Source organism: Dendropsophus ebraccatus, chromosome 4 (assembly GCF_027789765.1).
Source record: "Dendropsophus ebraccatus isolate aDenEbr1 chromosome 4, aDenEbr1.pat, whole genome shotgun sequence".
NCBI lineage: Eukaryota > Metazoa > Chordata > Amphibia > Anura > Hylidae > Dendropsophus > Dendropsophus ebraccatus.
The window spans coordinates 67,444,461-67,468,549 of record NC_091457.1 but is presented as its reverse complement, the minus strand read 5'-3'; the positions used below and the strand labels follow the sequence as shown (position 1 = coordinate 67,468,549).

The 24,089-nt window shown below is 42.7% G+C and overlaps 1 protein-coding gene across 3 annotated transcripts in view; it reads left to right on the top strand.

Moving 5' to 3' along the window:
* Positions 1-24,089, top strand: part of CDYL2 (chromodomain Y like 2) — a 112,052-nt gene that overhangs the window by 66,065 nt on the left and 21,898 nt on the right. For all 3 annotated transcript variants that reach the window (XR_011362569.1, XM_069966019.1, XM_069966017.1), the window contains exons 2-3: positions 2,711-3,278; positions 21,741-21,958. Coding sequence is in view for 2 of the 3 variants with exons in the window: in XM_069966019.1 (XP_069822120.1) it covers positions 2,711-3,278; positions 21,741-21,958 (786 nt within the window). In the remaining variant the exon portion in view is untranslated. The remainder of the gene's footprint in view (positions 1-2,710; positions 3,279-21,740; positions 21,959-24,089) is intronic.

Here is a 24,089-nt window from a genome sequence, read left to right as displayed (position 1 = left end):
AGTAAAAAACAAACAAGGATTTCTACAGTAGTGTAAACCCAGCAATTGAGTATTGCTTTCTTTTTGAATTTGTAAATGCGAGCTGTGCTATGTCCAGAGAGGATTCACATTCTGCCTTAGAGATAAAATAAAGGTTTCTCCTTACCTCTGACAACCGATAAAGTTTTGGGCAGCTGCGCATTATTTAAATACCTGTGTGAATACTATGTTCCCAGTGCTGCCTCCTAAGTGTATAACCCCCCAACCCCCTTTTCCTTCCTTTAGCCAACATTATTAGCAGTGGACTGCTTTTATGAGAGCAGTTTGTATCTCCTTCTTTGCTTTGATCCGTTCAGCTTACCACTATAGCAGTGTACTGTGCGTGAGATCATCCTCAAGCACAGTACATTCTGTTCGATCCAGTGCAAATTTTCCAGTGCTATGTCCGTATGTCAGCAGAGGGAAGTAAATGATGTGATTAGCCAGATCAGTAAAGGAAAAGAAGTCCAGGTTTGAGCACTGCTGGCTCAACCCAGCTCCAGACCTGCCAACTGAAATGGAGATAATGAAAGATAGTAGTTTACCATGGAGGGGACTCTCAGGCGCTCAATAACAGCAGTAGGAGCAGTAAAATGGCCTTGTCACCCATTTGAAGGTTTACTGTAATAAAACAATGCATGCTTTTTAAATTGTTTTAAAAGTACAGATATGCTTTAAAGAAATCCACTTACAGGAGATGCATTTGAGGTGAGAAAATTTCTCATCTTTCAAACTGTATAAAAACTGTGTACCAAAGCCATATCTTGAGCCATTGTAGATCTTAAGTTTCCTGCTCTGATAACTGGCATGGTTTTGGAAGAGCTACCAATTCAGCTTGCTGTGCTGAATAAAGACAAGGTAAATGAAGATGTTATTATGTTTATTAACATGCTGGTACTATGGTGCAGATGAATATAGCCTTTACTCTCTCATGGTCAGAGTTCATTTTCTATTGACTATCTTCTTATTGTAAAAAGCAGCTTATTTGTTCATGTTTTTAGTCTTTGAATTGGAGAACCATAGAGACAGTTAATTAAAAATCACAACACATAAGACTTCCTGAAAGAGAGAGAGAGTGCATCACTGGGAAAAAAATGAACGTTCCTTAGAGTTAAGGGAATTACATTTACCAGTAGAGGAAACCTGAAGTACATCACAAATGCACCTACATGTCTAATCCTGTTAACCAGTGCCCAGTGAGGTCAGTAGCCATAAATTGATTTTCATTGGAGACCAAAGGTTCCCAAAAACATCCAGGTTCCCGTCTCTTGAGAATTGGTAATCTCTCAGACCAGTACCGATCGTGAGAATCCCTCCCTGCTCTGCGTTAGTGAAATCAGTGTGACTTTATAGAATTACATAGACTATTAGTCAGAGCCCAACTGATCACATGACACCGTGCTGACCTTCTGGTCTTTCTGACATGTCAAAAGTTTTTTTTTCTATAATGACAGTGAAACTTCAGCCTTTTAACTCATCTAAAGATAAAGAGAAACTTTTAGTCACTGCTAAATTCTTCACCGTTCCATCACCTATCCAGTGTTATCCTGCAATGATGTCACATGCATTGCACACACAAAGCTAGAGACGGTCTTTGGCTTCAACAGCCTCTTCCCGCATGTAAGTTATATAACTGCTGAGGTCAGTAATTGGCTGCAATGTCACTTGAACAATTACATTGTCTCAGTAGGACTGTTAGGGGACCCCAGAGCTACTGATGTGTTGTTTTTCCCAGTTCCATTCTGTACAAAATTTAAATGATAAATTTAGTTTAATTTTATATAACTTGAAGCAGACCTGTCTACAGCCAAATGGTTAAAAATAAGCTCATAGCTACATTTATGGGAATACCTTTTATCTCCACAGTCCTTTTCAGCAACAAGATATAAGCCTTTGTGATAAGCTTTAAATAGAGCCCCTATTACACGGGATGATGGAGAGGAGTGCTTGCTTGCTCCTCATTCCCCGATCTCTTCTGGTGCTATTACACACATCATCTGCCAGCGGGTAAGAGCCCGGGGGGGGGGGGGGCTGCCCAGGTGGTCGCTAGGTCATCTGGACAGCCCATAGGAGATTACAGCGGTCTGCTGCTGTCACTCCCATTCCACAGAGCGGTGGCGGCAGATCGTTGCTATCGTAGTCGTTTCGTGTAGTAGGGCCTTGAGGTTCACTTGCCAGATGGTGCGTTTTCCAGCATGGCAAGAGCCCAGGGTTAGCGAGCGCATCTCCTATTATTTATTGCCTCTCAATCAAAGTGAAGGTAGGTGTGTGCAAACGAGCACCAAGGTGGCAAGAGTGGAGCTAACCCTAAGCTTTTTAGCCTCATTTACATATTAACAATTTCCTGGGAACCATATATCACATTGAGCGTATTACGTATTCCCTTGAGGTGGGTCACCACTGTTGCCAACAAATGGCTGAGCGGCGGTTCCTTCTGATACCACAAAGAAGCAGTGACAACTTGGAACTGATCAGAGTAGTTGAGTATGACTTTATTTTTTAATGCATTCCCAGCCAAATATCAGATTTTTACAGTTTTTTAAGCAAATGCTAAAATAAAGCCCCATCTTCCAGGATCAAGTGACAAAAGCGGCTAAAGTATTCCTGTGCTAATATAGTATGAAAATCTGGTTTTATTATAAACATGTTATTTTCTGGTGAAAGTCATACTGATTGTCTTATTTTTCACCAGGTTGAAAGGATTGTGGACAAAAGGAAGAACAAGAAAGGGAAATGGGAATACCTGATACGATGGAAAGGCTATGGCAGTAGTGAAGATACCTGGGAGCCTGAGCATCACCTGCTGCATTGTGAGGAGTTTATTGATGAATTTAATGGACTTCACTTAACCAGAGACAGACGAGCTAAAGCTGGTAAACAGTCAGTGGCATCAAAGCTATTAAGAGGAACTGCTGTAGACAAAATGCCACACAGGTCACCTGATCCAGGTAGAACCAGGGGGGCATCACAGAAACGGAGGAGGATACATTCATTACAAAAACAGAAGAAAGTCTGTTCTACTAAATATTCCCCTGGGGACAGATCTACAAAGACATTAACATATAGAACTACTCCCAGTGGGCTGCAGATTATGCCACTGAACAAATCTTTGGAAAATGGGGACCCCACTAATCACACAGAAGATGAGCATTTTGAGAATGGCACTGAGCAAGAAAAAAATGATCTTGAGGATGACAAAGGAAGACAAGTTTTAGCAAGTGGCCTGGAAGTCTGTGACTCATCTATAGTCAATGGAATTGGTATGTATTGTTCTAACAGTAGTACATTTATAGCAGACATACAATGGTTCCAAATGTGTCTGTAATACTCAGAGGGTCTTTTTTTTTTTTAACCCTGATGTTGCAGTGTAGTTGTATGATTTTTAAAGTATGAACACATTTTAGTGTTTATTTTCTCATTACCCTTAATATATTGCATTAAATAATATTAGAGTCAATGTCATTAAAAACAACTTTTGACATGTCATCAGAAATGTCAAAAGGCATTTATTGCCCCAAGACGAGACCCAGTGTGATCTGGAAATATAGTGTGGAAGAGAACACAGCAGCTGTGTGATCCACTCCCCAGCCATGCTCTTAATTCCTGCTGCAATTAATAAATATTGTCATGCCTGATGACCTGGAGTAAAGAAATCTAACAGCATCCAGCGATAGTAATCTTCAAAACTTTATTAAGTAATCAAGCAACAAGTCATTTTGAATCTCATTATACTTGATAAAGACTTGTGAGAGTCAAAACGTTGTGTTGCTTGGTTCCTTAAAGTTTTTAAGATTTCTATCTCTGGATGCTGTTGGATTCTTTCTGCTCCATATCGTCAGTCCATTGTATGGTATTGTGGACTCTCCAGGGCACATCCACCACTATCTACACACTTGGATCTATTGGTGCTGTTAGACTTTGCTCTCTTTGTGCTTAAATGCCTGATGACATGTCATGTGTTGTTTTTAATGACAGTGACTCTTTAATATCATTTTTTGATTTGTGTTCTGCCTTTATTTAACTGTTATCTGATCTCAAGTACTTTAATGTAGACGTGCCTTATTCCCTAAAATTCTTTATTTAGGGAAATCCTTTGTGAAACTAGCAGCCAGAGGCAAACCACATTCCTGCAGCTACATAGCAACATAGTTAATTAGGTTGAAAAAAGAGAAGAGTCCAATAAATTCAACCTACAGTATAACTCTACTGTAAATGCAAAGAGAGAATAGAAGCGGGCACTCACCGACCAGTTGCGTCTTCAGATAAGTTTAATGGAGGTAACTTCACAGCATGCAGGGAGGGGTGTGTGGAGCAAACACGTCCTACAGGTGGTAGACAACAATTGTTTCTCGCGGTTACGCGCTTCTTCCGGTCTACGGACAACGTAATGCTCTGAAGGAGGTGCTTAAATACATAATGAGTGTATGTGATACAAAGCAGATAAAAACATAACAAAACATCAAATGAATTGTGCGAACTCGTTGCGCTCATTCATGCCTAGTGGGCCGAGCGCGTTCAACTTAGATATCCACAAAGTCTCTTTGCGAAGAAGGGTCTTGTGGCGGTCACCACCTCTCTTCGTCTGGTTAACCCTTTCTAGTCCGCAATATCGGAGACAACCAGTGTCCCCCTGGTGGGCTTGTCGTACATGATCTATCAGTCTTGGTGCGCCCTTCCCAGAGCGTACAGAGTAACAGTGCTCCTTGTACCGGACTGACAGGGCTCGCTTAGTCTTGCCCACGTAGAAGCGACCACAGTCACAGACCACAGCATAGATAAGAAAAGACTCCTTTTTTGAGAGCGACACAGTGTTCTCTTTGGCCAACCCCTACATTAAGTTTATCAAAGCGTACTATAGGTACGTCAACGATATTTTTATCTTTTGGGAGGGATCGGAAACTGAATTTTCCAAATTTTTCAAATTCTTGAACACTGAAAAACATGTGAATATGGCTTTCACAAGCGTGTTCGGAGGCACACGTTTGGAATTCCTGGATGTACTGGTGAAGTTGCATGACTGTACCATTACCACCTCTATATTCAGGAAACCGAACTCTTGCAATTCACTGTTGCACTACCGTAGTTCCCACCCTGTACACACCAGGAATGCGATACCCTATAGTCAAATGATAAGGGTTAAGAAAATAGCGATCCTACGGGGTTTGAGAGACAGGCAGAGGAACTGAAGTCCAGACTCATGGAGAGAGCCTATCCGGAGGACCTAATCGATAGAGCCCGTGATAGAGCCCGTAATCGAGAGTTATTGAAGGCACAGGAATAAAACTGAGCGATTCTCCTTTGTTTTTAGCAATTCCCCAATGAATAGCAGTATTTGTCAGATTATTTATAAACATTGGAGAATTATTGAACAGGACACCGATTTAAGCAGCGTAGCCATGTCAAAACCCATCATAGCCTATCGCAAAAATAAGACTCTAGCCGACGCCATAGCCCCTTTTCCTACTAAGGTCAGGAATGAGTCCTGGTTGTCCGCGGCAATACCAAATGGCAATAGGAAGTGTGGTAATTGCTTATACTGCTCCCAAATGTTGACAGTCCAATTTATTTGCCTGAACGGTACTGAATGTCGGATTAGGAGTCTGATCACGTGTAAAACCACTTTTGTCATCTATGCTGTGGTCTGTGACTGTGGTTGCTTCTACGTGGGCAAGACTAAGCGAGCCCTGTCAGTCTGGTACAAGGAGCACTGTTACTCTGTACGCTCTGGGAAGGGCGTACCAAGACTGATAGATCATGTACGACAAGCCCACCAGGGGGACACTGGTTGTCTCTGATATTGCGGACTAGAAAGGGTTAACCAGATGGAGAGAGGTGGTGACCTCCACAAGACCCTTTCTTCGCAAAGAGACTTTGTGGATATCTAAGTTGAATGTGCTCGGTCCACTAGGCATGAATGAGCGCAACGAGTTCGCACCATTCATTTGATGTTTTGTTATGTTTTTATCTGCTTTGTATCACATACACTCATTATGTATTTAAGCACCTCCTTCAGAGCATTACGTTGTCCGTAGACCGGAAGAAGCGGGTAACCGCGAGAAACAATTGTTGTCTACCACCTGTAGGACGTGTTTGCTCCACACCCCCCTCTCTGCATGCTGTGAAGTTACCTCCATTAAACTTATCTGAAGACGCAACTGGTCGGTGAGTGCCTGCTTCTATTCTCTCTTTGCATTTACATTACGTTTCCTTGTCAAGCGGTGCACCACTGCTTTGGTCTCAGGTTATACAGCCCGTTGGTTTTCCCTTTGGACCCAGGTGTCAGAGATTGCATGAGTGGTGCAGTCCGCGCCTCCCAGTATAGATAACTCTACTGTGTTGATCCAGAGGTAGGCAAAAAACCCTTATGAGGCAGATGCTAATTGCCCCATCACAGGGAGAAAAACTCCTTCCCGAACCCAAAATGGCAGAATAATCCCGGGATCAACATATCGCCAGAATTCTAGTGCCCGTACTTTGTAATATTATATTTTTCAAGATTTCAAGAAAAGCATCCAGGCCTCCCTTGAACTTATTTAATGAATCAGCCATGAAAACATCATGTGGCAGAGAGTTCCATAGTCTCATTGCTCTTACAGTAAAAAATCAGCGATTGTGGTGAAACCTTCTTTCCTCTAAAAGTAAAGGATGTCCGCTTGTCATGGTTACAGACATAGGTGTGCAAAGATCACTAGAAATATTTCTGTACTGTCCATTCTTATATTTGTTTATTGTGATCAGATCACCCCAAAGTCATATTTTTTAAAAACTAAATAGCCCCAAGATTCATAACCTGTCTTGGTACTGTAGTCCGCCCATTCCCTTAATGACCTTGGTCACCCTCCTCTGCACCTGCTCCAGTTCAGCCATGTCCTTCTTATATACAGTGAAGAGGATGAGAAGAAAAAAATGGCACAGTGCCTCATTGTGTAGTAGGCCAGAGAAAGTATTAAAGCTTCAAGGCTTAATGGGTTCTGCTCACCTGAGTGGGTTGTGCCAAGCCACAACTGCCAATATGCATGTGTAGTCACAAATAAGAGCCGCAGCAGTGAGGCCAATACTGCAACACCAGGTTCCAGGCAAATCACCGAATATGCATGGAAAAAAGTATACTTCTGTGCAAGCTGTCGGCGTGATTAGATTTATTGGTCCTTCAAAATAACTAGTTTCAGGGTAGCTTCACACGTACCGTATCGCAGTGGATTTTCTGCTGTGGATCCGCAGCAGATTTTACAGTGCGGATCTGATGCTGTGTTCATTAATTTAGTCAAATGTGCTGTGAATCCACAGCAGAAAATCCACTGCGATACGGTACGTGTGAAGCTACCCTCAAGGTGTTTTATATCACCTCTTCCTCAGTTTCCCAAAACCGTACACAGTGTTCCATATGTGGTCTGACCATTGATTTCTAAAGAGGCAAAACTGTGTTCTCATCTTTAGCATCTCTGTCTCTTTTGATGCATCCCATGATTTTATTAGCCTTGAAAGCCACTCCCTGGCAGTGATCACTAAAGTTGAGTTTACTGCCCACCAATACCCCCAGGTCCTTTTCAGAAGCAGTGTTACCCAGTGTTTTATTAGTTAGCACATAATTGTACTTATTATTTTTATGGCCCAAGCGCATAACCTTACTTTTGTCCACATTAAGCTTCATTTGCTATGTATCTGCCCAAGCCTCCAGCTTCTCCAAATCCCTCTGTAATATTATGTTATACTCCTCTCTTGTGATTACTTGGATTAGTTGCCCTAGGAGGGCTTTGGAACCCACAAATTTTTACAGAAGCCTATATTTTTCCTTGAGCTGTGTGCAATATGCAGTGATTACACAACACAGGACTGTGGCACTACTACACAACACAGTCCCAGCCATATGCAGCTGCTCACATGATGGACAGTCCTTTTTTCCCTATGTATGTTAAGTGATCAATAACTTTCCCTAAAGTTAAAGGATTTTTCTGGGATATTGAACAAATGCTTTCAGGGCTGCAGGGGACATTTCAATGTTATACACTTATCTGTCCTGCTTCGCCATCGCTGCCCGTTCCCAGACCGTCGACCGCTCTCTGCGATTTCAAAACGGCCAGCTCGCATTTCGGAGGGAACAACACATTCCTGAATGTTTTGATCGGGTTGATGGGGACGTAGTGTCGGAGCAGGACAGGTAAGTATGTATCACTGACACATCCTCTAGGCCCTGGCAGCATAGTTAAATATCATTTTATCCTGGACAACTACTTTCAGCAAATTCAACTGTGTATGTGAGCAGTATCAAGAGTAAAACTTGCTTTTTTTAGTTAGCTGTTTTTCCACTAAAAAACTTTTTTTTTTTCCTATGGGTCTCCCTTCCACTGAATCTATTGTTTTTAGGCTTAGCCCATCTCTAGTAACAGGCAACTTGGATGGACTGTGACATCTCTAAGACACACATGGCTCCAAAATGCAAACACATCCAAAGAATTTAGTTAGAACTTATAGGAGAAGGATACTGGGTTAAAGTAAATATTTTAATGGCTTGTCATCTCAAATCAATTTTTAATCACCACTGCAGTGTGACCTGCAAGTCTGGTGAATGCCTGTATTCTCTGTTGTCCTAGTACACTTGTACACACAAAGCATTCAGATCATAGCTGGCAGCCTATTGGTCTATTTACTGTACTGTTAGTATAGGCAGACTAGCAGCTACGGTACATGCCCTGTGCTATGGAGAGAAATGCAAAGTGGAGAGCAGTGGAAGAAGGTAAAAAAAAAAAAAGCTACGTGAAAGCATGGTTGAACCACTACCAAGGTAATGAAGCCTATAAAAAAACTAAGTTATGCTTTGAATTAAAGAATATATTAGCAGGGACATTAGAGGCCCTATTCCTGCTGATCGCCCCATGTGGTAAGGGCTTAAGGCTTCAGTGATGTACTATGCCTTAGCTTCTTGAACAGGAGTTTAAGGGCAAGTCTATATATTTTTTGTTTTGTTTTAGGAGGGTAGAAAACAGATGTTAGTACTTGACAAGTACTAACTTGGTACTTAGTATCTGTCAAAGTACTTTACTCATGGCAATGGCATGGCATATTTACTTATGCTTGACTGCACAACAAAGGCTTCAAGATTATTTAGTTTGGATGCTGTTATTCTCTTGATAATCCAGTTCTGATACCCACTCTTTGGGATTGTGGGTCTTCCAGCATGCATTCAGAACTCTACCTACAAAGAAATCTATTGGTGCTGTTGGACTCGCTCTCTTTTCCAGTTAAAGCGACTCCGTACCCACAATCTGACCCCTTCAAACCACTTGTACCTTCAGATAGCTGCTTTTAATCCAAGATCTGTCCTGGGGTCCGTTCGGCAGGGGATACAGTTATTGTCATAAAAACAACTTTTAATCCAGCAGCGCTGTGTCTAACGGCCGGGGCTTACATTTGTATATGCATTAGGCTGGCACAACCTCTCTGTCCTTCCTCCCCACCCTCCTCATCATTAGGAATACTCCAGGCAGATTGCTTCCTATTTCCCACCTGTGGCAGCCCGGCACATGGGCTGGATCGTTAATACACCTGTGCAAAGCTCAAACAGCAGTAAATGTTCCTGGATCATTCCTAATAATGAGGAGGATGGGGAGGAAGGACAGAGAGGGTGTGCCAGCCTAATGCATATACAAATGTAAGCCCCGGCCGTTAGACACAGAGCTGCCAGATTAAAAGTTGTTTTTATGACAATAACTGCATCCCCTGCCGATGGGGGGGTTAGATTGTGGATACGGAGTCGCTTTAACCCTTTCCCACACGAGGACATAACTGTACGTCCTTGCGCGGGTGCCGGCGTTCAGAGCGGGGCCGCGCGGCGACCCCACTCTGAACCGCGGCGGTCCCGGGTGCTGCTTGTAGCCCTGGACCGCCGGTATTAGTGGGCATGGTCCGATCGCCGTGCCTGCTAATACAGTAATCAGATGCAGCTGTCAAACATGACAGCTGCATCCGATTACCGGACGCAGCTTGTCCCTGGTGTCTAGTGGCGGAGATCGTTCCTCCGGGACGTTGTCCCGGAGGAGCGATCTCCCTGTCTGAAGCCGGCCGGGGACTCGTCCAAGATGGCGCCGTTCCCGGCTCCCGGCAGCAGCCGAAAGCAAACGAGTGCCGATCTCATTGATCTTTGCTGTATATCTATACAGCAAAGATCTCAATGAGAGATCAAAATGTAAATACTAGAAAAAAAAAAAAAAGTATTGTTATAAGTAAAAATCCCCCTCCCCTAATAAAAGTCTGAATCACCCCCCTTTTCCCAGGTTATAAATAAAAGTAAACAAATAAATAAATAAACATGTTTGCTATCACCGCGTGCGTAATCGCCCGAACTATTAATCACATTCCTGATCTCGCACGGTAAACGGCGTTAGCACCAAAAAATCCCAAAGTGCAAAATTGCGCATTTTTGGTCGCATCAAATCCAGAAAAAATGTAATAAAAAGCGATCAAAAAGTCGTATATGCGCAATCAAGGTATCAGTAGAAAGTAAACATCATGGCGCAAAAAATGACACCTCATACAGCCCCATAGACCAAAGGATAAAAGCACTATAAGCCTGGGAATGGAGCTGTTTTAATGAACGTATATTTGTTAACAATGTTTTGAATTTTTTACAGGCCATCAGATACAATATAAGTTATACATGTTATATATTGTTTTAATCGTAACGACTTGAGGAACATGCATGACAAGTCAGTTTTACCCCAGGGCAAATGGCATAAAAACACATTCCCCCCAAAAAAAAGAAATGCATTTTTTTTTCAATTTCACCACACTTTGAATTTTTTTCTGGTTTCGCTGTGTACTTTATGCAAAAATTCAGCCTGTCATTGCAAAGTACAATTAGTGACGCAAAAAATAAGGGCTCATGTGGGTCTGTAGGTGGAAAAATGCAAGTGCTATGGCCTTTTAAGCACAAGGAGGAAAAAACGAAAACGCAAAAACAAAAATTAGCCTGGTCTCAAAGGGGTTAAATGTCATCAGACATGTCAAAAGTGGTTAGGCATGTCAGGCATGCTTAACCCCTACTCCGTTCACTTGATGATGTCTTCACTGACCACATACTTATCGCCTAACCTTTGGATATGTGATATGTTTTGCTTTTGGGATAAGGATTTTCATATGGTTTGTGAAATACATTTCTCACAATCCCTTTACAGCCTTCTGCTACACCTTTTTGGCGAGGATGACCAAGAGATGCTCAATACTGTTTCACAATATCACACAACAGACAGAAAACAACATATCGCCTAAAATGGCCTAGTCGGAGCTTAAAGCTAAGGGTAGACATACACACATGACACAACATACAACTTCTGTTGTTTTCAATTTGTCCATCAAGGCCAAATGTTATCTTCCCACCGCAACCATATATTACAGCTGTAAGCTGCTTTGATGTGTTCTGCTCATTATTATGCTTACCAGGATATGTATTAATTAAAAAAAACACAATTAGGATTTGCAAAAACTAGTGAAATGCTGGGGGAATTCCATGCCATGTGTGTCTTGCTGCGAGTTTGTGTTTACAGACTTAACACAAGGAATGAAATGATTTCCCTGGTCACAATTTGATTTTTGATTTAATTATACAATTGAAGCTGGAGAGCAAACTGGAAATCGTCCAGAGAATTTGCTTTAATCTGTGGAAAATACCTGAAAATCGATACAAAATGACTAAGGCTTTTGCTGGCCGTAGCTTCGGAAATGATCACTACTTATTTGTACTTCACGTGCTATTAATTTGGACAAACAACTTAGATACCCAAAACACTAGCCACTAAAAGTAATGTAGAAATGAACTCGGGATCTAGCAAATCTTGTTTGGGTTCTATAAGGATTCTGTAGTAGAAATTAAAAAGAAAAAAATATGTATCTTGCCTGCATCTAGATTTCCGGTATGTTATTCCAGTTTCAGGCCTTTAATTTTTCACCATTTTTTTTATTTTCCAATCGTTTTAATTTATCACAAAAACAGAAAAGGTCATACAACAATAGTGGTTACACATATTACACATACATCTTTACACCACTTGAATGCCTCATAGAATGAATTTGGCAGTGTCTAGCTAATATAGTGTGTCTATGGTATGCTTCCTTGGTAAAAGCAACAGTAGTGACATATTGTGGGATCAAGGAGCATTTCCCACTGAAAACTACCAAGCTCACATCCTTGTTAGTGCACTTATAACAGACCCTCAGTGCTAGGCATAGTGTTCCATGTTATTCATACAATGGCTGCACTATGGGGACATTTATGTAGTCCGTCGTTTTTTTGCACTGGGCTAAACAATGTCCCCACAGCGCTGGAGCTTTAAGGATTTATGTAAAGGCGCACTGCCTCTACATAAATCCTGTGCTTACCGATGCCCCTCTGTGTGAATAAAGTGAAACCTATGCCAGCTCAGAGCTGGTGTAGGTTTTGTTGACATCTGTCCTCCGCAGATCCGCAGTCTTGCAAATGCTTTTCACTAGCAAAATTTTTTTACTATTTTGTACCTCCAGGGCAAACTAAGGACAATGATAACATGTTGATGGATAATATTACTAAAATGTCTTTAAAGTAGGACAGGGACATTGTAGTTGTGGGTGACTTCAACATGCCAGATGTGGATTGGAATATCCCTTGTGTACTTACATGTAAAAGAAAGAATGTAATAAAGGCCCTTACAGGGGCATCTCTAAAAAAGCTTTTGAGGTCACCAACCAGAGGAGAGAACATTCTAGATTTAGTATTTACTAATGGGGATCGGGTGTCTGAAGTTACAGTGCAAGAAAATTTAGGTTTCAGTGACTACCAGTGTTTATGCTTTGACATACAAACTGATGTGCAATCCCATACTACAACAAGAGTATTGGATTTTAGGAAGACAGATTTCAAGAAAATAGGGGTGTATTTAGATAAAGAATTAATGGGGAGGGGGGTTAAAACATTGGGAGCAAGCATTCAGTGGGAAGTACTAAAAAAATGCCATATTAAAGGCAACTAGACTACATGTACGAGAAATTAGCAGATAAGGCTGTTGTAAAGGGAAAAAAAAGTCATCCTATAATAGGTTAAAGAGACTGTAAATGTAGTTGACAGATATATAAAATTATACAGGAGGCAAAGCAGATTACAAATGCTGCTAAAGCCTGGAAAGAGGAAGAAATGGAAAAATCTGTTAAAAAGGGGAATAAGATTTAAAAGTAGAAGAAGAAGAATAACGGCAGCAATATTAAAATAAGTAATGGGGAGAATATGTTTATTGACGGAGATAAGGCGGTCGCTAACTATTTAAATAGCTACTTCTACTCAGTGTTTTTAAAAGGAGACCTTTAAATTCACAGGATGGTTGGTCACAGTATTGGCTCAAGTTGTATGGGTTCAGCCCCAGTATTTTCACAGGCTGAAGTTGCAGAGGAACTTGCCTGTTTAACGTTGAATAAGGCAATTGGTCCAGATGATGTCCACCCCAGGGTACTTAAAGAACTCAGATCTGTGATTGCTGCCTCCTTGACAGATTTGTGTAACCAATCCCTCCTGACAGGAGATGATCCTGATGATTGCAGAAAAGCCAATGTTATACTCAAATACAAGAAGGGTAGTAGCGAAGAGCCCAGTAACTACAGGCCAGTTAGATTAACATATGTAGTAATAAAAATAATGGAAACACTTCTAAGAAAGATTCTGATGGGTCACCAAAGAATCAACAATTTGATGTTTCCAAACCAACATGGCTTTACTGCGGGCCAATCATGTCAGACTAATCTCATTGATTTCTTTGATTATGTCACTAAAGTGCTGGATGAAGGTGATGCCGTGGATATCGCCTATCTGGACTTCAGCAAAGCCTTTGATACAATTTCCCATTAGGAGCTGATAGAGAAGTTTAGAGAAACTTGGACTTAAAGGGGTATTCCCCCCAAAATTATTTTTGCATTAATACGTTGCCCATCCATAGCTTTCCATCTTTCCAATATCAATGTATTATGGATTTGGGGTGACCCCGCTGGGGATAGTAATAGTAGTAGGTAGGACCCGAGTTTCCACTTGCCAGATGTTATGATCACGGTTGTGGCACGAGGGGAGGTGGCCAATCCACGGGAACCTGACCCTGCGGGACCCCAAATTCATTGTTGCCCTTAGTCAAGGCACCAATAACTAGACCAATGCCAGGGTTCAGAAACAACGGGAGTTTTGCGTTTATTGAAACAGCAAATGCTAGTAGCAACAGTCTCTGGATCCAACCAGGAATAGGCAGAATCAAATGCAACTGAACAGATGGGTGGTGCTGCAATAGGCCGAAATATGATAGTGACGCTTTAGTTAGGGAGATCTTTACGGAGGATGGGAGTAGTAGTTCCCTTGAGAATGATGCTGGGTATAGCGATAATGAGGAGGATACTTGCTGCTAGCGATGAAACGAGTATGGAGACTGAGGAGATGTACCTAGATCTTGAGAATAGACGAGAATCTTGAGAATAAGCCAAGTCTGGACTGGACCGGAATATGTTTTGGAGATAATGAACTGAAGAAAACTGAGCAGCGGCCTTCTCCCTGAGGAGCAGCAAGGTAACACACCCTTCCCTCTTGAAGGTAGAGGGAGGACTGACTGACCCCAGCCAAAAGCTCCACGGCTATTGGGGTTGCTATGGCAGCCGGGGAAGTCACGTGATACTAGGCCGTTTGCATCACCACACCATGTGACCAACATATGAAAATCAATATACATAACAGAATACTGAAAATACAAGGGATGAATACTGGGGCAACATAAACCAAGTATATATATGAGTATTGAGAGAAAGAACCTTTCCTGCTGGGACACTGCAGATTCTCCACAGTTTTGCTGTTATCTAGGTACATTCACCCCAACCGAATGCATAGAATCATCAAATCCCAGTCCAACCCGACACCACACCATGCTCCTGGCCCCCACCCTCCGTGTCAGGATCACGTATCCTCCGTTTCTTCAATGGGCTGGGTTAGGCTTCTAACCCAGCCATACTGAAGTGAAGGAGGACACTGATGGGGGGTGGCTGCTCTTAGAGAGGGAGACAGTGATTAGTGCAGCTGTCACTGTCTCTCTTTCTAACAGCTGCCACCCCCATCACAACGCACCGTGTGCCCCCAGCCCCAGAGCTTACCCGAGACCAGCCGTACTCTGTGCCCCTCACTGCTCACCCGCACTGTTCCCCCTGATTGTGCCCCCCCCCCCCCTCCACTGTTTATCACTCACCCGTGGCACCCCCCGTCGCGGCTGGGCTCATCCGCCCGCTCATCACTAGCGCTACTCACCCACGGCATCTCCCCAGCCCCCTCTTGTAAGTGACATAGGAGAAGGTTTGGTAGGTAAGCTTTGTCTGTTTGTTGATGACACAAAAGTGTACAATAGATATTCCTAGAGGTGTCAGTAATAGGAAAAATTTATTTAGCTTTACTAGATAAGTGGTCCAAACAATGGGAACTGCAGTTCAGTGTTTCCAAATCTAAAAAAAAGCACTTGGGGAAGAGGATTCTATATCGGCAGAGTATCGTGTTGGCAAAGACTTCAGAGGAGAAGGATTTAGGGAAGTAATTTCTGACAGCCGGGGGCTCGGTTCAGACGTTGTAACTGTGCGGCTGTAATTGTGCGGCGGTATTTTTGGTGGTTCGTGTGTATGCTTGGAAGTATAGGATATGCGGCTGCACAGTGCACACTATGTCTCAATCTATGGCCCTATCATAAACGGACCCGTAAAAAATGAACAAGACCATTGTTTGCGGCTGGACATGCGGCCGTGGATTGACAGGCGGTCCGTACGGAGTACTTCAAAAATAGCCGGCAATGATGCCGAATGCCGATGCCTCTAATAGTTAATATATTAAATTACTAAAACACATTTTCTTTGTAATCAAGACACTTTCGTTGTTCAATAATTTATTTCTAACGAATCCATCATTTTGCAATTAAATATACTGTTAAAATAAATAGATATATAAATAAATGTATATTTATCTATATATTTTTTGACAGTATATTTAATTGCACAATGATGGATTCGTTAGAATTAAATTATTGAACACCGAAACTGAATTTATTTCCACGAAAATGTGTTTTATTAATTAAATATTAATTAGTACAGGAAGCTCCATAAGCCATTAATTCATATTCCCGGCAATAGAGCATTCTGTACTAATCATCACTTTACTTTAATGAAAACATCAAATGTTTCTTCTAATTATGTTATGACAATAGCATTATTAGAAGAAACATTTAGAATTATATGTGCGCTCAGCTGATTGGCTGTTCGGCTGAGCGCACATATAATGAGCCGGTCCGCGGTACAGTGACTTCATTGTGCTGCGGACCAGCGAAGAGGACACATCGGGGTGAGTATAGAGCTCTCCCCACCCCCTCCCCAGCACTGCACCCCTCCCAGCAAGGAAGGGGGGTCACTTAACCCCTTCCTTGCTGGGATGGGTGCAGTCTGACATCAGTCTAGCCCCCAGGGGGTTAAGGGGGATGCAATACATCCTCCCTTAACCTCTTGGGGGTCAGACTGTAAGCAGCGATCTGTAAAGATGCTGCATACTGTAAGGAGCACAACACCGCTCACAATGATGGGTGTTGTGCTCCTGTTTGTGTTTTTTTTTGTGTGTTTCTCCCTTTTTGTTTTTCAGATATCGGTATCCTGGGGATTACGTCGGATTCCATGGACTACGTCGATGACCAGCGGTTGTTGTTTTAATTTTTTTTATAAAATGGTCAATGAGGGGTGTGGGGGTGTTTTTATTTGAATAAAAATTTTTTTTAACTTGTGTGTTGTCTTTATTTCTTTACTTTATAGACTTAGTAGTGGAAGCCGTCTAATAGACGGAATCCATTACTAAGTTGGGGCCTAGTGTTAGCCGGTATAAAATGGCTAACACTAACCCCCTATTATTACCCCAGTACCCAATGCCACCAGGGGTACTGGGAAGAGCCGGGTGCCAGTGGTCCCGGAGCGTCAAAATTGGCGCTCCTGGACCGGGCGACAGCAGGCTGGTAAGATTTAGGCTGGGGAGGGCCTAAACCAATGGCTCTTCCCACCCTGGTGTTACCAGGCTGCTGTCGTTTGGTTTTTAACCCGGCTGGTTATAAAAATAGGGGGGACCCTATGCGTTTTTTTTTTTTAAATAAATAATTAAAAAAAAAACGCATAGGGTCCCCCCTATTTTTATAACCAGCCGGGTTAAAAACCAAACGACAGCAGCCTGGTAACACCAGGGTGGGAAGAGCCATTGGTTTAGGCCCTCCCCAGCCTAAATCTTACCAGCCTGCTGCCGCCCGCTCCAGGAGCGCCAATATTGACGCTCCGAGACCACTGGCACCCGGCTCTTCCCAGTACCCCTGGTTGCATTGGGTACTGGGGTAATAATAGGGGCCTAGTGTTAGCCATTTTATACCGGCTAACACTAGGCCCCAACTTAGTAATGGATTCCGTCTATTAGACGGCTTCCACTACTAAGTCTATAAAGTAAAGAAATAAAGTTAAAAAAAAATTTTATTCAAATAAAAACACCCCCACACCCCTCATTGACCATTTTATTAAAAAAATTAAAACAACCGCTGGTCATCGACGTAGTCCATGGAATCCGACGTAATCCCCAGGATACCGATACTCCTTACAGTATGCCGCATCTTTACAGATCGCTGCTTACAGTCTGACCCCCAAGGGGTTAAGGGAGGATGTATTGCATCCCCCTTAACCCCCTGGGGGCCAGACTGATGTCAGACTGCACCCATCCCAGCAAGGAAGGGGTTAAGTGACCCCCCTTCCTTGCTGGGAGGGGTGCAGTGCTGGGGAGGGGGTGGGGAGAGCTCTATACTCACCCCGATGTGTCCTCTTCGCTGGTCCGCAGCACAATGAAGTCACTGTACTGCGGACCGGCTCATTATACGTGCGCTCAGCCGAACAGCCAATCAGCTGAGCGCACATATAATTCTAAATGTTTCTTCTAATAATGCTATTGTCATAACATAATTAGAAGAAACATTTGATGTTTTAATTAAAGTAAAGTGATGATTAGTACAGAATGCTCTATTGCCGGGAATATGAATTAACGGCTTATGGAGCTTCCTGTACTAATTAATATTTAATTAATAAAACACATTTTCATTGAAATAAATACAGTTTCTTTGTTCAATAATTTAATTCTAACGAATCCATCATTGTGCAATTAAATATACTGTCAAAAAATAAATATATATATAAATATACATTTATTTATATATATATTTATTTTAACAGTATATTTAATTGCAAAATGATGGAATCGTTTACATTTAATTATTGAACAATAAAAGGGACTTTACTAGAAAGAAAATGTGTTTTATTAATTCAATATATTAACCATGAGAGACATCGGCTATAGTGCAGAGGATCGCAAACCCCGGTAATAGCAATTCATGTAAACTGTGTTCCCTGCTTTCCCAGATGCATCCAGAGGTGTTTGCATCACTTTCTTAACATTTTATTTGTTATTTTTAGTTGAACCAGATTTCCAAGTAAATGACCGTATGTTTTGAGCCGCATGTCTATTTTTTCCCACGGCCGGAGTTTCACCCGCACATTTACAGCCGCATAAAAAATACAGCCGCACAGTTACATCGTGTGAACCCAGCCCCAAAATGAGTCACCAGTGCAACCACGCGGTAGGGAAAGCATATTGTATTCTGAGCTGTATAGTTAGAGATATAACCAGTAGAAAGAGGGAGATTGTGATCCCACTGTATAGAGCAGGGTCTAAAGACGGGCTACAAAAATGGAGGGTGTCAGGCAGAAAACATATCAGAAAAGACTTAAAGGAGAAGTCTGGCAGATTAAAAAATCCGTCAGGGGGGGAAATTGATTACACGTACTAACTTGCCTCTCCCCGTGCACGTGGTGATCAGCGGGATCTCTGGAGGTGGCACTTCACGACCCGGCTGATGAGCTAGCCAGTCAGTGACAGGGGCGGGACACTGAGGTTAGTTGGGGGAAAGATCAGAAGCATTGTGAGGAAATATAACTTTACTGAAAGATTAGTAGGTGCTTGGAACAAACTTCCAACAGATGTGGTTGGTAAATCCACAGTAACAGAATGTAAACCTTCCTGGGATAAACATTAGAGATGAGTGAACCTCGAGCATGCTTGAGTCCATCCAAACTCGAGCATTCTGCATTTGATTAGTGGTGGCTGCTGAAGTTGGATAAAGCCCTAAGGTTGTCTTGAAAACATAGATACAGCCAATGACTATATCCATGATTTCCACATAGCCTTAGGGCTTTATCCAACTTCAGCAGCCACCGCTGCTCAAGGTTCGCTCATCTTTAATAAACATATATCTATCCTAAGATTATAAGAAGGGAAATACTAAAAGGGCAGACTAGATGGACCCAGTGGTCTTTTTCTGCCGACAATCTTTTATGTTTCTATATATCCCAGCCTTTTTGTCTCCATCTCGTTCCACACGTCTTCAAAATGATTGACAGTGGGAGTGGCTTAAAGATACAGCTGTTGCAAGAGAGTAGGGAGGCTGAGGCTGTGTGGGGCAGGTGCAGACACCTCTGTTAGCTCAGAATAAAGATTAGTTTTTCTTGAACACGCCGGATCATAGAGCAACACAGAAGGTAAGTATGTACTGCTCATGGGATTGGCAAGCGGAAAAGGGCAGTATGGTATATGCATATCTGTGTTGTCTATTTCCCTTAAAGGAGAAGTCCGGCCAAAAGTATTTTTTAATATGTTATTACTTATGGAAAGTTAGACAAATTTCTAATGTACATTAATTATGGGAAATGCACATATACTGCTATTTCCCTTAATTTATTAGATCATGAAGTTAGAATTCTCTCAGAAACCGTGACGTCATGACGAAGGGTGTAATTCCTATGGAGTACAGTGAGGAAAAAAAGTATTTAGTCAGTCACCAATAGTGCAAGTTCCACCACTTAAAAAGATGAGAGAGGCTTGTAATTGACACCATATGTAGACCTCAACTATGGGAGACAAAATGAGAAAACAAATCCAGAAAATCACATTGTTTGATTTTGTAAGAATTTATTAGCAAATTATGGTAGCAAATAAGTATTTGGTCAGTAACAAGATTTCATCTCAATACTTTGTTATATATCCTTTGTTGGCAATGACTGAGGTCAAACGTTTTCAGTAAGTTTTCACAAGGTTGGCACACACTGTTGTTGGTATGTTGGCCCATTCCTCCATGCAGATCTCCTCTAGAGCAGTGATGTTTTCTCACTATTGGTGACTGACTAAATACTTTCTTTCCCCACTGTATGTAAAAATGTTATGTACACTACGTTTTGATTGAATACATTTATGGAATACTTTGGGGAGCAAGTGTTCTTACTCCCCAAAGTATCCCATAAATGTATTCAATGAATACATTAGGAGGGCACCGAGCAGGGAGGGAGAGAAGTGCCTGTGCATCTACCTCCCCCCTCCCTCCCTGCTCGGTGCTGGGCACATATACACAGTACTACTCCTCCCATCATCTGCTCATAGTATGAGCAGAGGATTGGAGGAGTAGTATCTGTGCTATCCCCAGCACATCGCTGCCGCCCACGCCGCTCCTCACACAAGGGGTTGCTTCATCATGCCCCCTCCTCCTCCCGGCTTCAAACGTGTAACTATCCCTCCGCTGCTCCTCACACTATCCCGCCGACGCTCTCTGCTCCTACATACCGGCTCCCGGTCTGCACTGCATGACGGCCGCGTCAGCCCTCCCCCACCCCGCAGGGAGCACGTCGCTCCTGGTGCTTCCTGGTGTCCCCGGCCTCCCTGGCCTCCCTGCAAGGTGGGGGACGGCTGAAGCTGCCGGCATGCAGTGCGGACCAGGAGCTGGTATGTAGGAGCAGAGAGCGGCGGGAAGTCAGCGGCGGGATAGTGTGAGGAGCAGCGGCAGGCGGCAGGATAGGAGGAGGGGGCATGATGAAACGATCCCTTGTGTGAGGGGCGGCGCGGGCGGCGGCTGCGATGTGCTGGGGATAGCACAGGTACTACTCCTCCAATCCTCTGCTCATACTATGAGCAGATGATGGAAGGAGTAGTACTTTGTATATGTGCCCAGCACCGAGCAGGGAGGGAGGGGGGAGGTAGATGTATAGACACCTCCCTTCCCTCCCTGCTCGGTGCCCTCTAAATGTATTCATTAAATACATTTATGGGATACTTTGGGGAGCAAGGACACTTGCTTCCCAAAGTATTCCATAAATGTATTCAATCAAAACGTAGTGTACATAACATTTTTACATACACATCCATTGATTCAATAGAGTGTCCAGCAGGGGGCGCACTATATATATATATATATATATATATATATATATATATATATATATATATATATATATATATATATATATATATATATATATATATATATATAGTCAATGGTACTCCTATATATAGTGCGCCCCCTGCTGGACACTCCATAGGAATTACACCCTTCGTCGTGACGTCACAGTTTCTGAGAGAATTCTAACACTCCATGATCTAATAAATTAAGGGAAATAGCAGTAAATGTGCATTTCCCATAATTAATGTACATTAGAAATTTGTCTAACTTTCCATAAGTAATAACATATTAAAAAATACTTTTGGCCGGACTTCTCCTTTAATCATCATTTTATCTATTGTTTTGCAATACAACCCGTATGTATCATTGTGCTTGTTTAATTAAAAATATTTTTTAATACATTTAAAGGAGAGCCACTGACAAATGGAGGGCTGACTCCACACAGCCCAGTCAAACGGAAACTAGACTTGGAAAAGGACTGCATGTTTGATAAGAGATTAAGGTACAGCGTCCGTCAGAATGAAAGCAACTGCCGATTTCGGGACATAGTCGTCAGAAAGGAAGATGGCTTCACTCATATCCTTCTATCCAGTCAGACATCAGACAACAACTCCTTGACGCCTGACGTAAGAAGTTCATAAATCTTTTATTATGAATGAATTGTTACTTTGTTTTTAATAGGGTTGGCAGATAGACATTTGGGGCATGATTCTGATGTGTGTAAATAAATATATAGATTTAGGGTGCGTTCACACCTACAGGATAAGCAGCAGATCGGCAGCAGATTTGATGGTGCAGATTTGATGCTATGTTCAGTTATTTAAATGAAATCTGCTGCGGATCCGCTGTGTATCCGCAGCAGAAAATTTTTTTTTTTAATCTGCCAAGCGTCTTTTATTTGTGAATAACGTTTTAATTTAATGCACATCATCTGTCATCTAGGCACAAGAAGCCATGTGTCCCTCATCGCACCAGATCTCACACTTGCAGGAACAGCAGCCTGACACACTTACTGCACGAGATCTGGGGAGGGAGACATCACTATTTATACATAGATGAATATGCATAAGTATGAGGTGTCATACAAGGTTGCAGGTGGGCAGGACAGTGCTCTGAGGGACCGAGTGCATCAAACCGACTAATTTCCATATTGGCTTTTGATCAAAATACTCAACAATAGAGGGAAGTAAGATCAGCACCAGAATCAGAGTGGTTAAAGGACAACTCCCACAAAAATTTTTTTTTGCTCATTTAACACACATTACAAAGTTATATAACTTTGTAATGTGGTTAAATACCCGGCCTGGCCCCCTTCCCCCATTTTCGGACCCCCAACCCCCCGCCCGGAAGTGAAAGAATATATACATTACCTATTACGATCGTCACGGTCCTCTTCTCCCGGGCGGCATCTGGTGACGACGACGTCAGAGCCGGGGGGCGGTCCGGGTCTTCTTCCTCCTCGGCGTCTTCATGCAAAGGGAATGGGGATGAAAAGGCTGCTGGTGCACATGTGCACCAGCAGCCTTTTCATTGGCTGGAGCGCATCACATGGCTTCCAGCTTGCTCAGCCCTGATTGGCTGAGCTTGCTGGAAGCCATGTGATGCGCTCCAGCCAATGAAAAGGCTGCCGGTGCGCAAGCGCACTGGCAGCCTTTTCCATCCCCTGGAACCGGAAGTCGGAGACATCGCTGGATGGCGGACGGCGGCGACGGAGAGGCGGACGGCGGGCGAATCGAGTGGCGATCGTCATCGGAGAGATGGTGAGTATGGTGTCTGTGTGTGTCTGTTTTTTTTTTTTGGGGGGGGGTCCCGCGGGAGTTGTCCTTTAATAAAAGGCCACAGGTGAGAATGTTGCAGCGGTCCATTTGGGGAATGAAGAGGCATGTGCCAACAGTTTATTTGAGTCAAAATTTAGAAGTGTATTAGGGAAATGTTTTTGAGGTGGTTAGGGTTTAAATGGCATAGCCAAATGAAAGGTGAGGTAGAGGTCTACTTATCTAATTTGACCCCTAAAGCTACAAGTTCTCAGGTGCAGGGAAACAAGTGTTATCTTTGTGCCCTCACCAGTGACCTTTTACGAAGGTGATATCACTCGTTTCCCCAGCTTGCCAAATAGCAGACCCCAAATAGAAATCTGTACCCAGCATTTCCAACGTCAGTGGTCTGTCTGTGACGGTAAGGAGATTGTAAATATGTCTTATTTGTTGAAAATGTAACCTTTTAGAGCTCCTTGGCTGTACTAGATGTACCACTACTCAATCACCATTTTTCCTGTTTATGCATCAGTGGCTCCTTAACTTTTAGGGTTGTTACTTCTCTTTTAGACAATAGGAAGTTAGAAGCCATGCTCTTCAGGGAATGGCACTTTGCCTCTGCCCCTTTCTTATGTACCATTAAATCGACTTCATCAAAATTCCTGTTTCCTTCTCTTTTAGAAAATTATCACTGGGGCAAAGTCTCCTTCAGTCCAACAAAAGTGTAAGCCTTAATGCCTCTGTACATTGGTTATACCAGTTGGCAGATATGTGCAGGCATGGAATGGCCGCAATACAGATGTTGGTTATGTATATTGCAGAGCAGAACATGCCACCAAAGCTTTGTTTCTTGAAGATTCTTATGCCTAGTGAATGTTTTAGGTTCTTAGCCTGTGTGTCACCAGGGCACTTTGGGATACACCCGTGAACAAGTTCTTCAGGCTCTTCTTAATAAATGCAAGACGCAGCGATCCTTACCTTTTACCACCCCCTCATCAAATAA